The sequence below is a fragment of the Carassius carassius genome, chromosome 37, assembly GCF_963082965.1.
Source record: "Carassius carassius chromosome 37, fCarCar2.1, whole genome shotgun sequence".
In the NCBI taxonomy this organism is placed as follows: domain Eukaryota; kingdom Metazoa; phylum Chordata; class Actinopteri; order Cypriniformes; family Cyprinidae; genus Carassius; species Carassius carassius.
In genome coordinates, this window is record NC_081791.1 from 14694762 (window position 1) to 14707825 (window position 13064).

Here is a 13064-nt window from a genome sequence, read left to right on the forward strand (position 1 = left end):
TTTGATGACTGGCTTATTTTTTGTAAAAAAAAATAAAATAAAAAAAAAATAAAAGGCCCTAACAAATATATACCAAAGAGCACCAATACTGAGTTAAGCAAAATTAATCAAATTAATAAACTGACTGTGCACATTAAATTAATAACTGACAGTTCAGTCAGTGGATGTAAGCATTTGTTTCCATTTCTTAGCTAGCAAACAGTCAACTGATTGCTAGTTTCAATAAAATATGAACAAAGAACAAAGAAAAAAAATTATGGGGAAAAAATTTAGGGGGGAAAAAAGACGACTCAAGTCAGGAACAGTGAAAAGGACATCAAATTAGACTTCTGGTATTAGATGGTCCATATTTCACCTTCCGACACTTGAAAAGTTTTGACAACCACTGATTTAGCAGAACGACAATAAGACCTACAGTATAGTACTTTACTCTGAAGTTTGTCAACAATTAAGTAGTGAAGCTGATTAGTAATGAAATATTGGGTTGTAATGGAACTATATATGAATCACACAGGGGGTGATTGAGAAGACTGAAGTCTGATTTCAGGCTTTTGTCCGTTATTTACAGTTCCTACTGACAGTTGTTGTAGCCCATGACTTTCAATCGGATATACTCTCTGACTTCTGTAACTTTTTTCTCCAGATCCGCCAATTCATCCCGCTGCTTCTGCATTTTCTGCTCGTTCTTGTTGAATTTTCTCTCCAGTTCTTCAAAAAAGGGGGCACACAGAAAAACAAGAAGATGAGAAAAGATCTCATCTCAAAATATTCCCATTTGTTACAGTGTTTAATAACAAAAAGATAGTATGAAAAGAACATATTAAATAACACTTGGCTCATAGGTTCATTTGAGCATAAAATGTCAGTGCTTTGCTTTAGTAAATGTTCAATGCATTTAGACACATACTTCTGAGGGTGTCTATGCCTGTAGTGGCTTTCTCCAGCAGTTCCTCTGCTTCTTGCTTCATCTCTCTAGCTCTCTGGCTAATGTTACCTTCTCCTGTCCCCCCCACAGAGTCCACCTTCTCTTTCAGCTCCTTATACCGATTCTCAGCATTTACCAGTTCCTTTTAAACCCAAACATGCACAAAATAATATAATAAATAAATGTTAATGGAAGAAGCTCTAAAATATAACTAGACGTGCACACACACACACACACACACACACACACACACACACACCTCTTGAAGTCCAGCAGCCTCTTGAGTTGCATTGTCGGACTGAGCTTTGGCATCTTTTGCCATCTCCCTGTTCAGCTCCGTTTTATTCTTCAATAAATCCACTTCATGTGACAAATTGGCCAGTCGCATCATCACACTCATGAGGTTGCTGCCTAAATTTAAGAGTTTGTTGTCAAGCTGTTCAGGAAAGAGACAGAAGCGGATCCATTCAAATCTTAAACTATGATTCAATATCATTTCAATAATGCTGCACACAATCATGAGAAAAATACAGTTTCCACAAAATAATTGTAAGCAGCCAACTTTACCGTAGTAGTGATGTTCTGGGCATTCTTGAGGTTTTCCAAGGCTGTGGTCATTTCCTTCTCAGCTTTTTTTATGGCACTCTGAGAGGTTTCAAGTGCTTCTTTAGTTTTATTGATATTATCGCTTACCACTTCAGCTTGTGCCCTACGCAAACACAAAATCACACACACATACAAAGTCATTTAATAAATGTGGATTTCTGTGTAAAATAACAAGCAATGTTTTCTCTCGCTTACTTTGCATCTTGAGCTCTCTTAAGCAGATCCTTGACTTTGGCCAGTTGCTCTGAGGTGTGATTAAATACCCCCTCCACGTCGGTGAGGTTGGCGATGTTAGCCTTGATCTGCTCGATGATGTTGAGTATTACGGTCCTGTTTACTGGCAAGGAGATTGCCAAAACCTGCTGGGCCACTTTTTCAATGCTTTCTGGATCTGCTCCCTCCTCTGAATATATCAGTTGTAGTATTAAGAAAAAGGCTTTTTATTGTTTTTAATTTTTATTTTTTTTAATGACAATTTATGATAGTTAAACATGTTAAAATGACAGTTCTGGATCTCTTTTTTAAACTTTTGTTCCTCAGGCAAAGTAAAAGCATTGGTGAATACATTTTCATTTTTGGCTGAACTATCCCCTAGACGCCTCTGTATTTCACACATCCCAAAAACAAAACCGAAAACGCAATCACAACCACTTACCATTCAAAAAATCTTTAATCTTCTGAATGAAGTCTTTAAGCATCTTGTTGGAGTTCTCAAAGAGTTCTTTCTTGCCCTGGGCTTTATCAAGAGTGTCCTTCGCTTGAGTCTTCACAGTCTGGGTGAGTGTAGCAATGTCTCGGAGCTGAGAGTTAAGCAGAGATTGTTCAGGCTCTTTCCGAAGCACAAATGCACTGCACATGCTCAAACAGACACCCGTTTACCTTTCTAGCAATGGTTTGTAGCTCCTCACTGGTCGTGGTCAGGTTCTTATGAACATCTTTAGCATTGTCCAGGGCCTTCAATGAGGCACCAACAGTTCCTTTACATTCTTTCCCTCCACACTTCAGCAGACCATCGCTATCACGGCAGCCAGCTCCTCCACAGGGGCTATCTGGACAGCTACTATTAGCACTAGCATTGCCATGGCCCCCACATACCTTAAAACATAAGAAAATTAAGAATGCGTCACTGATATAGATTCATGATACTCCCTTCCAGGTCTCAAGCCAAAGATTTGACCAAAGTCTCTACCTTGTTGTTGAGGCGCTCGAGTTTTCGGTCAATCTCATGAGTTTTTTCCTCCAGTTCAGACAAAGATTTCTTATTGGCGGTGACTGTACGCATGAAGCTGTCTTTTCTTTCTTTCAGCAGAGCTTCGGTACGGTTACGTGTGTCTTCAGACTGTTCCACAGGACTCTGGGGTCCATATACGGAGGCATTACAGCGCTTCTCTGAATTCAATGAAATCTGGTAGTACATGCGAACGTTTTCAAACTGCTCTGTAAAACAAAAACGACAAAAGACATTAACAGCTTAAATGTTTTTGAAAAAAATGAATGAGTGAATGAAAAGGTGGTTTCCCTGCTAATTTAAAGGATTGGATTTTAAAATTGTAAAGTGTCATTTGCAATCCATTGTACTTTTAGAATGTAACATATGTATGTGACAGGAAAACAGGACAAACAACAAAAAAGACTTTTATTTTATTGATTGGATGGTGAAAAGTAGATTTTACATATGAAAATGGAATGCAGGTTTGTTTGCTAAATAATACTCACGTAGTTATTTGGCTATTAGTTCATATTTTACATTCCAAATACCTTTTAGAAAAGTTATTTTTTTTCAAGGAATTTTGATTAAAAGATTACAAACTAATCAAGTAATTGAGCATTATTTTTCATTATTAATTGTGGATGTTGAATTCAATAAATGTCATATGTCTATATTTTTAACTAAATACTACTTTACCTTTCAATCCAGCATCGTGGTATTTCTCCAGCTCTCTGCGCAGTCGGTGAAGTGTATTGTTCAAGTCCTTCAGTTCTTTCTCCATTGCAGTTAGGTTTCGTTTCAGAGCATTGTCAAGGTCTGCCGTCACATTCAGCTCCCGACTTACACCCATCAGACGCCCATCAGTCAAAGCTATCTCCGCTCTGAAAATATGTCCATTTGAATGGAAAAAAATGAAATGTGAAACCAAAGTCCAGAATTTTATAATAGCAAAGTGCCAACGCAACTAACATTTTATGTTTGGTGCATAATAAAATAGTGTTTGCAAAATAATACATAGTTTAAATTTAACTACAAGATTGATAATATAAAGTTATCTTTGTTAATGTAGGTGACACAAATGATTTTTAGACCCTGTCTGCAAGCTTTACTAAAGTAATAATACATTTCCACTGTGCAAACATTACCTCAAGTCATCAATGGCCTGGCTTATTAGGCTATAGATTCCCTCTCTGTCTCCATCTCGAATCAGGTCTTGAATCTGTGCGAGCTTCTTCTCTAGTTCACGTATGCGGCTATCGTTGACTCCGGGAACCACACCCTCTTCTAGGATCATGGCAATGACATCCTTAATGTGAGTCAGATCTCTGCTGATCTGGCACACAGCATCATCCCATAGCTGGAAGCAGGGATGACAGGGAACACACTTTGGGAAGTTTCCGGTAAAGCCACGGGAGCACTCTTCACAGCGACGTCCTGAAGCCTCCTTCTTACACAAACATGCTCCTGTTACACGGTCACACTGAACCATCTCGGACCCCAGAGGGTGGCAGTCACACTCTGATCAGAGGGAGATGAAGGAATAATGATATGACACAGAGATGAAACAGGAGTAAGTGTACTGTATGTGCTCTACTCACCTTCACAATGCACTCTGGGATCACCCCAGTGAAATGCCTCACATTCACTGCACTGTTGCCCTCCAAAACCTGGCTGACAATGACACTGGCCACTGAACTACAAGTATAGAGGCAGAAGAAGAAAATTATTATGCCATAAAACCATTAAAATCCAGTCTCTGTTCAGAAAACAAAAAATGAGATTAATTAATTATAAATAAAAAAATGTATCTGAAGCATCTTTGATCGTAATATAAGTCTAAAATGTCTGATACATCTGTTTGAGGTAATACATTTTTAGATATCTATTCTAGTTTGTCTTTTTAAGTTTAGATATAAAATTTTAATGTTTTTACTTATGCAAGAAACACTATCATTCAAAAGTCTGGTCTATCTTATGCTCATCAATGATAAATTTATTTGATTGAAAACAGCAAAAATAATAATATTATTAAATATTATTACAATTTAAAATAAAAAAATTCTATTTAAAAAGTAATTAATTCCTGTGATGTCAAAGCTGAATTTTCTGCATCCATTATTACTAATTTTTTTTTAATTGTGATAGGAAATAATTCTAATATGCTGATTTGGTGCTCAAGAAACTTTTTCTATTATTATCTATAATAGGCTGCTTAATATTCTTGTGGAAACTGTGACCATATTTTTAGATTTTCAAGAATATCTGAAGAACAGAAAGTTAAAAAGAGCAGCATTTATTTGAATTAGAAATATTTTGTAACATAACACATCCTTGCTAAATAAATTTTTATAAAATTTTTATATATTTAAAAAATATTTTGTAGCATGTATATTGGCAATTTAAAAAAAGTAAATTCCAAAGTACATAATACATTTATCATTGTTTATTTTTGTTATGTCCCCTTGCTTTGTACTTTATTGCATTTTTTTTATCGTCTTGTACTTCATTGTATATTCTTTATATTTATTGTCTCTGTTATTTATTGTCTGTTCCTCTTCTACCCTGTCATTCTCGTGAGGAGATAACAAATATAATTTCAATCTTAGTAGCATTTAATGTTTTTGCATGTTTTTGCATAACAATAAACAGTTGCCATGTTCATTTAATCACATTTGGGGGTTTGTCTACCTCTGTTGTAATGTATAGTCACGTCTGCTCGTGCCATTTTACCTCAACCTATGTGTTTATTATTATATATTGTTTTATGTTGAGGTTTCAATCTTGAGAGACTAACCCTGATAACATACAGATGTAATGATGAAGAAAGATACTGCATGCCACAGAACATACCATGTTGCAGTGGGTACTGAGGGAATTTGGTTGGGCACATTCGCAGGGTTCACATCCAAAGTCTGAGCCAAAGTTCCAGTGGTTGGGGGCACAATTGTCACAGTTGTGGCCAATGATATTTGGCTTGCAGGGACATTGGCCAGTCCGTTTATCACAGTGACACACTCCATCAGTACAGTAGCCATCTACAGTGCCTGCAGTTACACAAGTACAGCCTGCAGGATGAGACAGAGTGCAGAATTACACATAAATGCATTAATTGTCAGTAATTGTAAATGCAATTACATTTTGAAGCATAAGAGTCACTGTACTTACGCCTACAGTCCTGAGTGAGTGCATTTCCATAATAACCTGGTTTACACTCGGAACACGAGTGGCCGTCAGTGTTATACAGGCACCTGAGGCATTGGCCGGTTCGTGGGTCACATGACTCTGGGTCCTGGGGGTCAATGTTCCTGTTGCACTGACACGGCTGGCACGTCCCTCCAGGCTGCTCAGGAACCCCATAGTACCCAGGGGCACAGCGATCACAGCGAGGACCTGAGAGAGAACACTGTCAGTAAACCTAGTTAATGAGAATTATAAACTATTAATTTTGAGACACTATTTTACCTGCATATCCTTCACCACACTGGCAGAGGATCTGGTTGGAGGCATATTCCATGTGACAGGAAGCTCCATTAGAGTGTCCGCTGTCAGGGTGTCCTGGACATGGACAGGGGCGACAGTGCTCGCCTGAACCCAATATTGGGTTACCATAAAAACCGTTTGCACACCTAAAGTAAGAAAGGGCAGAATAATAGATACATGTCTTTAGAGAATAATATCTTATTCATTTTATTTCTAATTAATTACTTTAAGTCTTGTCTAACTACACTTATTACAGGGCAGCCTAAGGATACATGCATATTAGCATAATACCACATATTAATTATTATTAATTTATTATTATTTTGTTAAAGGGGTCATATGATGCGATATAAAATTTTCTTTTCTCTTTGGAGTGTTACGAGCTCTTGGTGCATAAAGAAGATCTGTAAAGTTGCAGAGACTAAAGTCTCAAATCCAAAGAGATATTCTTTATAAAAGTTAAAAGTCAACCATGCCCCCCTAAAACGGCTGGTTATAACATGCCCACACATCTCTATGTCACAATGTGGGAAGATTTGCATAATGCCATCCAAATGTTCATGTAAAGAAAGAAGGCTTAATTTTTTTTCTTTCTGTTGCTGCCGGCGCCATGTCGTGGAGTCGCAGTTCACAGATGGGATCACAGTTTGGTGAGGGGCGTAACATTTCCATCACACACTTGAGGTATTCAACCAATCACAACGCACTGGATAGCTGGCCAATCAGAGCACACCTCACTTTTTTAAAAAGCTGAGCTTTGTAAAAAATCGCTGCGTTTCATTTTTTGTCTTTAAAAGATTACATTTTTACTGTTTTACTTATTTTAACTGTTTTAGAAAGTCTCTTACAGTATATATGCTATTTAATAAGAAAAATACAGTAAAACAGTAATATTATGAAATATTGCGATTTAAAATAACTATTTAAAATAACTTATCTATATGAATATGTTTTAAAATATTTATTAAAATAATTTATTTCTGTGGCAAAGCTGAATTTTCTACATCCATTACTCCAGTCTTCAATGTCACATGACCCTTTCAGAAAGCATTCTAATATGCTGATTTGCTGCTCAATAAAATTGCTTTAATAATTTGTCATATTTGATATAAAGATTGTGACAGCTTTCCCTCCTTTGCATGGCATGCATCACTTTGTGACATAAATCATTGATTCAAATGTAATTAATTAACACTGATTTAGTCAGTGTATTGTCCTCATTATACAGTCTCTCACCTCTCACACAACTGTCCAGCTGTGTAGTCTCTGCACTCATAACAGGCACCCGTTTCAGGGTCACAGCTCTCCGCATGGCCATTACACTGGCACTGTCTACAGTTTGGAAATCCCCACTGACCTGGCTGGCATTCAGAGCACTGGCGGCCAGTCGCCCCATGCTGACACGGACACTGGCCCGTCACAGGGTCACACTGATGCCCTACAGAGCCCTGAGAGTGGCAGTCACATACTGATGCGGGCAGAGAAAAGGGAGTTAGGACCAATGAGAAATATGTCAAATTTATTTAAAATCTAAACGACATTTGTGAAAAAATAGACAGTTACCATATTAAAAAAACAAAGATGGCATTATTCATTTAAATATCAGTTACTCTTACCAGAGCAGCCATATGGCCCAAATCCGTATGTCCCCGGCGCACACTGATCACATTTACGGCCAATAACATTGGGTTTACAGTGGCATTGACCCCCGACTTTATCACACTCGGCACTCAGTGAACCCTGAGGGTTACACTGACATGCTGCAGAAATAAAAAGTTCATACTATTATCAAGCCATTCATAAGAATCTAAACAACAGCATGAGATTGATCTGAATAAAAAATGAAGTGATGTGACTGTGATGTGACTGTTGTTCTGACAGGACATTGTAGAGGGATCTCCAGCTTTGACCTCACCACTGTGTGACTCACCCAGGGCACCGTTATGCATGATTGCGGAGATGCTGCAGATGAGAGTAGTGCACAGCTCGGCCAGCGCAGGCATCGGCAAGGTCATGAAGGAATCCAAACACATGTACAACTCCATCTCCTGACGTCGACGCTCATCTGGGGTGTCGTCACCCTTGAAACCTGGGAGTTCATCATACCTGGGTATTAGTACAAGCTGTGGGGGGAGAGAGAGAGAGAGAGAGAGAGAGAGAGAGAGAGAGAGAGAGAAAGAGTAAGCACTTGTCATTATTAGATGAACAGAAGTCTCAACAATTATGTTAATGCACCAGCAGGGGGCAGTATTTGTTTTAACTGTGGTTAGGAAATTGCAACACATGCTTTCCTTGTTTTAAAAAGGTACAGTTCACCCAAAAATGTAAATTCTGTCATTAATTACTCATTATTTAGTTGGGCATCATTAAAATATTACAGTTGAACCACTGATGTCACAATGGACTGTTTTGAAGCTAGGAGAATACTTTTTGTGTGCAAAAAAACAAACAAAAAAAGAAATAGCAACGTTGAATATATTATTGAATGAAGTAGAAATTTTTTTGTTTTCTTTCCACACAAATAGTAATCCCCTAGCTCAATAACATTAGAATTGAACCACTGATGTCACATGGACTACTTTAACGATGTCCTTACCTTTCTAGGCCTCGAACATGGTTGGACCCTTGCTGTCTAGTATGCAGAGTTAGAAAGCTCTCGGATTTCATCAAAAATATCTTTATTAATGAATGAAGGGCTTGGAACAACATGAGGGTGTGTAATTAATGACAATTTTCTTTGTTGGGTGAACTATCCCTTTAAGATTTTAATAATATGTAAAAATGACTGAGGATGATAAATGAGAGAGGATCCTTACTGAGTCTATCAGAGTGAAGGCGGTGAGATGTCGGTGAGACACGGCATGACGCTGGAAACGGATGGACACCACATACTGGTTGTTTGGCTCAAAGCAAAAGGGCCTTGGCATTTCAACAAACCTGTCAAGTGTTACAAACCATTATAACAATATTCATTAACAGTCTAATCATACATATTTATTTTCTTTTACTCTACATATCAATTACAAAATGTCTAAACAATGAGGTCCAAAAGTCTGATGAGATCCAGTGAAAATCTTAAATTTAATGTCTAATTATTCTAAATGACTTAAAAATATATAATACAAAGAAATGTTATGGCATGACAAAACACTGTGACCAATTTCAGAAGATCATAATCATATACGACTTTTCCAATTGAAATAAAAACACATTTTGAAGATGGACACACTTCCATTTAAAAGTTTGTTTTTATGCTAATCCAAAAAGGAAGGAAAATAAAGTCTCTTACATATGCTCACCAAGGCTGCAATTATTTAATAAGAAAAAAGACAGCAAAAATAATGTGTAATATTGTGAAATATTATTGTGATTTAAAATAACTATTATCTATTTGAATATGTTTTCAAATGTAATTTATTTCTGTGATGGCAACGCTGAATTTTCAGCATCATTATTCAGTTTTCAGTGTCACATGATCCTCCAGAAATCATTCAAATTATTATCATTCTAATAAAAACCTTAATATTTTGGGGGGAAATAAATAAATAATAATAAAATAAATGAATAACTGACCCCAAACTTTTGAATGGTAGTGTATATCACAGAAATATGAAAGTGCCATGTGAGATATGATTAGTATTTTTATTCACAAAGACCAGTATATTTGACCAGCTTTAACTGGGTGGAGCACATCCAGCTGCTTCCTTTCCCTATGTTACAACATTCATTGACTCAAATCCCATTCCAGCACCAGACAGCCACCCTTGTTTAGTTTCCCTGGGTTAGACAGCAGCTCCACCAGCCTGACAATGTCTGAGAAGTCTTATCTCCTGCCTGGGTTTTATTTTTCCATCGAAAGACTTAGACCGGTAATATATCCAGACTGAACTTCCTGAACTCACATGGCTCCCTCCCTCCCTCCTTTCATTTTCTCTCTCTTTCTCACTCTGCCAGTATCTTATTTTTTATATTTAAAAAATGTTTGCTCAAAAGGTTATGCAGCTCTTGACAGAGTCTAATTTGCTCCTGCATTCCCTGATCCCTGGGACAAGGCCAGAAATCAGATTAGAGTCAGATTGCAATGGCACCCAAAAACTCACCTGTTGCAGGTAAATGATCAAAACAACTGCTGTGGAACTCGGTTTCCCATGAAGTTAAGGTGGCTTAAACAAACTTACAAAAGTATTTTGTACATAATATGCAATAATACATATGTCTACACTACACTAACTATGAATGGAGTGCTTACAAAGAAATATCAGTAAGTAATTGCATCCAAAAACGAAGCATTCCTGATATGTCAGGTAAACACGGACACACACAGACATAAACACAATGGTATTACCTCCTGTGGTGGGACATTGTGACTGTGTACATCTGCTCTGTGGGCAGCATGTTTCCACAGCGAAGACTTGTGGGTAAATCCACAGACGTGATGCTCACTAGAGCCTCCCAGTCCTCTGTGGACTGGATGCAAACAAAAAAGAACAGACAAAATGATTAACAATACAGTATCATTAACTTTAAATCAAAGATGAGATTTTGAGATATTTTATTAAGTACAGTATATATGCAATTTTTTTTTTGTTTTTAGGGGGAATTTGGGGAGGGGTGGGGGGGCATTGTATGATTGTCCAGTACAAATGTTTCTTTAATCAAAATAAATTTACCTGAAAAAAACAGCAACAAAAAATAACATTAAGTGGGTTTATGCTTATAACCAGAAGAAGAAAAAAATCTGTGAATGAGGTAAGAAAAAAACAGTTTAATATTTGAATTATTTTTCTGACCTCACTGTCAGACATGTTTTTCTTGTTTTAAGCTTAAACTCACTTAATTTTGATTTATTTTTCAGAAAAACAAAACTTTAAACAATGTAATTTTCCTTCTTTATTGTCTTTACTGTACTGATTTAAGAATGTTTATATTGAAAAATAAGACAAAAATACTAAGTAAATACTAAAATACTAAGTAAAAAATACTAAGGAAGAAAATAATTTTTCGAAGTGTTTAAGGACATTTAAACTGGTTTTAACTTATTTGTGTTTTGAACCGTGGTAGCTGGTTTCTAAGATTACCTACCAGCTAGTAATCAGTTATTATGTTTTGAAATAATCTCTCAAGTGTTTCAGACCACACACCTCTGGCTCGTATCTGATCATAATGTCATATTCCATAGCGTAAGGGATGTTGCTGATGATGAACTCGAGGCCAGCGCCGTCTTTAACCCGAGCGAAGCCCGGCCCGGTCCATGTGACCATCTGACCCGGTTGTCTCTCTCTATGCACTGTGCTTACACTGGGCTGAAAACAGATTCACAGATTAATATTAAACTAGATACAGCTGTGTGAATGCGGATGTGGAGTTATCTGCTACTTACAGTTTGCTGCAACTGTCGGATGCGTCTCAGTGCTGCCCTCTGCTGTTGGGCGATGTGCCGGCGATGATGACGCCGGTTTCTTCTCAGCTGATTGTTGAGATGCTGCACACAGTCAGTCTCAGCCTGAGGCCTTAGGTTGCCCTAAGAACAAACACACAAACTATATAATATTCATGATATTACATTTATATATATATATATGTCCAGAATCTCCATGCTCTCATATTAATTCTTCTACAACTGCTCCATTATGAATTATATATACTCTGCACACAGTCAGAACATTTTCAATGTAATGCAGTCTTGGTGAGGATAAGAGTCTTTTTTAACACCATTAAAAACCTTCTTACCTACGACAAACATTTGAACACAACATGACACCCATTCTGAAAAAGGTGAGTGAGGTGACAGGCTGAGAAAGTGTGAACTGGAATGATGATGGGGAAGAGTGTGAGAGACTGTGTGAACCAGACAGTGCTGGTGTGTGTTTATATGTGTGGTGGGCATTAATAACTCTCCCTGACAGGCTGGCATCTCTTCTGCTCTCTGATCTTATTCTGGGTCACTTCAGCTGTGGAGCATTCTGCAGTCTCTGTGTTTGTTTGTGTAAGCCACAGAGTTACTGAGGGGGGTACAGTGACCTATCCTGGAAAAACCTCATTAAATTACAATGAAAAAAAGACAAGAAAAATTAATTGAAAATATTAATATATTTGTGAAAGATTCATTTTAACTGTAAAAGAAAAAAAGGAAAAACTGAATCTTTAACCATTGAATAACTAAAGCTGAAGCTACTACCAAACCTCAGTGTGACTCAGAGGTTATGATGGTATCAGATAGCCATGCCGCTCTGATTGTTTTGAGCTGTGGTTGTGAAGTTACCTGAGGGTTCATCTCACATGAATGTAAACCCACAAAGTAGACATTTTTACATTTTACACATTAAATCAACGTTTAAAGACTGAAAGATCCAGCTGAACCCAAAAATTGGGGAATTCTTTTACAGGCATGCACATATTAATCTCTCAATTTATGTGCCTGATCCTGTTTCCGTGACCCATGAGACCAGCATCACCCCCAAGAGCAGAACAGACACCTATTCATAACAACAGGAAGATTTATAGCAGTACCCTGATAATATGACATGAACTCTGCATAGTTATGGCTGCCAAAAGGAAAAATAATACATAGTTAAAATGCCAGTATTAGGTGGATTTTAGAAATGTGATCTCCGTGCAATTGCGCATTACTCACTGGAAGAGTAGGATCATCAGGGGAGCGACCTATAGCTTCCTCTGCTTCATACTTGTTATAATCTAGAGAAGCACAGAAAAACGCAGGCTCCACTTCAGAACACTGCCGACCAATCAGATGAGGCCGACAGTCACACTGACCGTTGTCCATCCTGCATCTGAAGGTGAAAGAGAACAGAGTTTAGAGAATATTGTCATAGATATCTTCAA

General features: G+C 37.4%; 1 protein-coding gene across 1 annotated transcript in view; it reads right to left on the reverse strand.

Moving 5' to 3' along the window:
• Nucleotides 1-474: 474 nt before the first annotated feature.
• The window catches only part of LOC132118124 (laminin subunit beta-1-like), a 36457-nt gene continuing 23867 nt past the window's right edge, over nt 475-13064 (reverse strand). Inside the window, exons 14-35 of the mRNA XM_059527685.1 lie at nt 12856-13012; nt 11602-11742; nt 11363-11524; nt 10567-10688; nt 9038-9158; nt 8152-8344; nt 7838-7981; nt 7458-7689; nt 6204-6367; nt 5907-6131; nt 5592-5806; nt 4340-4436; nt 3887-4259; nt 3438-3622; nt 2721-2968; nt 2411-2626; nt 2187-2331; nt 1727-1934; nt 1493-1634; nt 1185-1361; nt 908-1067; nt 475-708 (exon numbers count right to left, since the gene is read on the reverse strand). Of these exons, the coding sequence (XP_059383668.1) occupies nt 572-708; nt 908-1067; nt 1185-1361; nt 1493-1634; nt 1727-1934; nt 2187-2331; nt 2411-2626; nt 2721-2968; nt 3438-3622; nt 3887-4259; nt 4340-4436; nt 5592-5806; nt 5907-6131; nt 6204-6367; nt 7458-7689; nt 7838-7981; nt 8152-8344; nt 9038-9158; nt 10567-10688; nt 11363-11524; nt 11602-11742; nt 12856-13012 (3964 nt within the window). The 3' untranslated portion in view covers nt 475-571. The remainder of the gene's footprint in view (nt 709-907; nt 1068-1184; nt 1362-1492; nt 1635-1726; nt 1935-2186; nt 2332-2410; nt 2627-2720; nt 2969-3437; nt 3623-3886; nt 4260-4339; nt 4437-5591; nt 5807-5906; nt 6132-6203; nt 6368-7457; nt 7690-7837; nt 7982-8151; nt 8345-9037; nt 9159-10566; nt 10689-11362; nt 11525-11601; nt 11743-12855; nt 13013-13064) is intronic.